A 3,228-nucleotide genomic window follows, 5' to 3' on the forward strand; every position below is an offset into this window, starting at 1 on the left:
GTCTAGAAAATCAATAGTAAATCTACATCTCGAAAATTTCAGTTTGATGCTTAATTAATGTAAATAATCGCGAGCGTGCAATATAACTTTTTTGCGCGCTTTTTTGCACGGTTTGGCGTGCATTATAACAATAACAACGGCGTGTCACGTGACGCGTTTTGACCAATCATGATGCATAAAATATCCAATCCATTTTATAAACAATTATGAATTATATACGATACAATATGGTATTTTCTTTACACTACACAGCCTTTATTACATGACACATTACTCTACCTTCTCCAAGACTTTGCACGTGGAGCCTGCCTACTCTAGTTTACACTACTATCTACATTACATCCAGATTAATCGGAACAACTGCTAATTGGACTTTGTTGCAACACTTGAATCTAATCATGCCAATGCAAGATTTGCGCAGCTTGGCAAAACGAATCAGATACAGTATGGGGTTGAAGAGACTATTGGTGACAGCTAGCGAACCGACAAAGTCCATCGAGTGCAACAGCCTGCCGCCGTGGACATTTAGCGTGAGGACAATATTGAACGGCAACCAGCAGACCATTAGTACCACGAGCATGATCACAACGGTGACGGCGACCTTCACCTCTGCCTTTAGAATCGACAACGGCATCGATCCAGGATGAACGTCGACATTCTGTGGCTGCACTTCCATCTGGTTCTGACGAATGTGGCGGTGGGCAACGACCAGCACCTGCGCATACATGGTGACCATCAGCACGCACGGCACGTACAGCTGCACGATGCCCCAAAACATTACATATGCGAGAGGAAACACAGTCACCGAGCATTCGGTAAAGTGATCGACTCGCTGATCCCACTGGATGATCAACGGCAAGAAGCCGACGATCGCGGAAAACAGCCAGGAGAATGAGACAGCGACCTTAGCCGAGAGCTCGCTCACGAGGCTGTTGTAACGGAGCGGATGCACGATAGCGATGTACTGGTCGACACTGACAAACAGCAGGCTCATGGCTGACACCTGGTTGGAGGAAATGAGCAACGAGTACATGAGCAGGCACGAATAACTCGTGTCGATGTTCATCTGGCCGTACCTGACAATCACGAAGGCTGAGTAGATGAGCGAGACGAAGATGTCGGAGAGCACGTGCGACCTGAGAAACCAGTACTTTATGTCGCTGAATTCCGCGTGGCGTCCTCGAACGAGCGTTACGAGAACTAGCGTGTTTAGGAGGAAGATGGACGACATCAGAATCGATCTTCCCATCATGGCGATGTGTTTGGAGTTCTCCGTAACTGGCGACACGGTGAAATTCACGCTGACGTTAAAACTAGCCATGCCGAATGCGTTTTTTGTTTTACTATGGGTCCGTAGCAGAGTCGATCAGCATCTGACCTTGAATCACGCGGTATGGTCAACTTCACTGTTTCTTCTATTTCCTATGTTCTCGTTTTGGAGAGTTGATCGCACTTGCCTATGGCACAGCTCTGCTAGGCGTGGACGTGTAGGATAGTGCAAGTATACCCTAGATGCACTACCACTTCGTATTGCCCTACTGGCTTTTGCACCGACAGGTAGAGACAGCTTTACGGACGTGAAGCATGACAAACTAATTGCATAGCTTACCTAAACAGCAGCATATCAGTAATGCGCTTTCTTTGTACTGCGCATGTGTCAATTATGGCTTCTGGGTGTCACACAATATTCACGTGACAATGCCCTAATAGCTTGCACTAACCAGGGCAGACGTCCCCGACACATAATCTTCGAGTTTCACATTGATTAAGCTATACTACCGAGAGGAACACGAGCTAAACAACAGCAAAGAATTACCCACGCAATGTAACTACAAGTGAATGCTTGAGTGTTGCTTGAGCTAGTTTTTAATAAATACAAGACAAATTTTCGGATACGGACAGATACATGCTGCCAGTAAATGTAGACAGAGTGAGCAGTGTGTAATAGTTTCAAATAAAAATTCGATTTGTTTTTTTGTTAACTCTCACATATTATGGTGTATTTTGCATTCTAATTGCTGTAATATACTTCAAAGATGACTGTGGTGATGTCAACCAGAGAGGTGGCAGTGGTCTGGCATCGAATGATCCAAGAGTACGTCTCTATGACATGTACAGCCATATACTATATATATACACTTATAGCATTGAGATTGTATTGAAGGGCATCTAAATGCAAATTTGAATAGCAGGATTAAGCAGAGAAATGGTAAGTGGAAATAAGGACGAAATGGGTACTTAGCTATGTTATCTTATCAGGAGTCTATCAATATTGATAGACTCCTGATCTTATGTGTTCGTTATACAGTGGATACCTTATAGTAGTGTTAAAGCAATGATGTACCAAAGCATGAAGACAAAAATATCACAGTGCAACATAACAGATCATATATATGCAAACTATACTTAAACCATCCATAAACTACGGAAATCTATTATATCTTTTAAAATATATTTTATAAAATAACTTGCAATTGGTCTTCCCATATATATATATATATTATATATATATATATTTATATATAGCCTCAGACATACCTAACCTCTTCTGTAGGTAGGACGGCTTACGAAAGTTAACCAAAGGCATCGCTGCTTCGTGTTCCACTTCACACTGCTCTCCATCCTCCGTGTCTGCTTCCTATTAAAATAGTGATGCATGATTAATTATTAATAGTAACAGCAAAGTATCATGGCTGCATCTAGACAATAAACCTAGACTATACACTATGTTACCTATGTCTACATGTCAACCCATGGTATTAGTCTAGAACAATTACTGTCACGTAAACAGGTAGCTCTCACATTCAATATTCACATTTTCACATTTAATAGAAGAAATATCTAATAATATTAATTCATTTTACATTATCTAAAATGCATCACAATGCTTTTGGTATCATTTAGACTTAGAGACAGATCGATCAATGTTGATAGATGAGTGTCACCGTCTGTTCAAACAGACAGTAACTATAACGAAGTGGCTATATGCCCGCGGTAGCCGGGCAGCTCGTTTCTTTTTCCCAGTCGACATATCCAGTCGAAGAATTTAGCGCCTTCTGATTGGTTCTGATTGGTTCATCCTGCCTCTTGATTGGTTCAAAAACAGCGCGTGTTTGCTTATTTAGCATTGTCATGTACTTCTGTACTTCTGTTACTTCTGAAAGGTCGTTGGTTCGAATCCGGTTTGGTTTTTAATTATTTTTTTGTTTTCTGTATTTTTCTATCTTT

The 3,228-nt window shown here is 41.5% G+C and overlaps 1 protein-coding gene across 1 annotated transcript; it reads right to left on the reverse strand.

Annotated features, from left to right (window-relative positions):
• Positions 1–6: 6 nt before the first annotated feature.
• On the reverse strand, positions 7–2,809 carry LOC106820058 (beta-2 adrenergic receptor-like). The gene is made up of 2 exons (XM_014824616.1): positions 2,539–2,809; positions 7–1,278 (listed from the first exon to the last, which is right to left on the reverse strand). The coding sequence occupies exons 1-2, from the start codon at positions 2,585–2,587 to the stop codon at positions 332–334; spliced, it is 996 nt and encodes a 331-aa protein (XP_014680102.1). The 5' UTR covers positions 2,588–2,809; the 3' UTR covers positions 7–331.
• Between the last annotated feature and the right edge of the window lie 419 nt (positions 2,810–3,228).

The sequence above is a fragment of the Priapulus caudatus genome, unplaced genomic scaffold (genome assembly GCF_000485595.1).
Source record: "Priapulus caudatus unplaced genomic scaffold, Priapulus_caudatus-5.0.1 Scaffold6154, whole genome shotgun sequence".
NCBI lineage: Eukaryota > Metazoa > Priapulida > Priapulimorpha > Priapulimorphida > Priapulidae > Priapulus > Priapulus caudatus.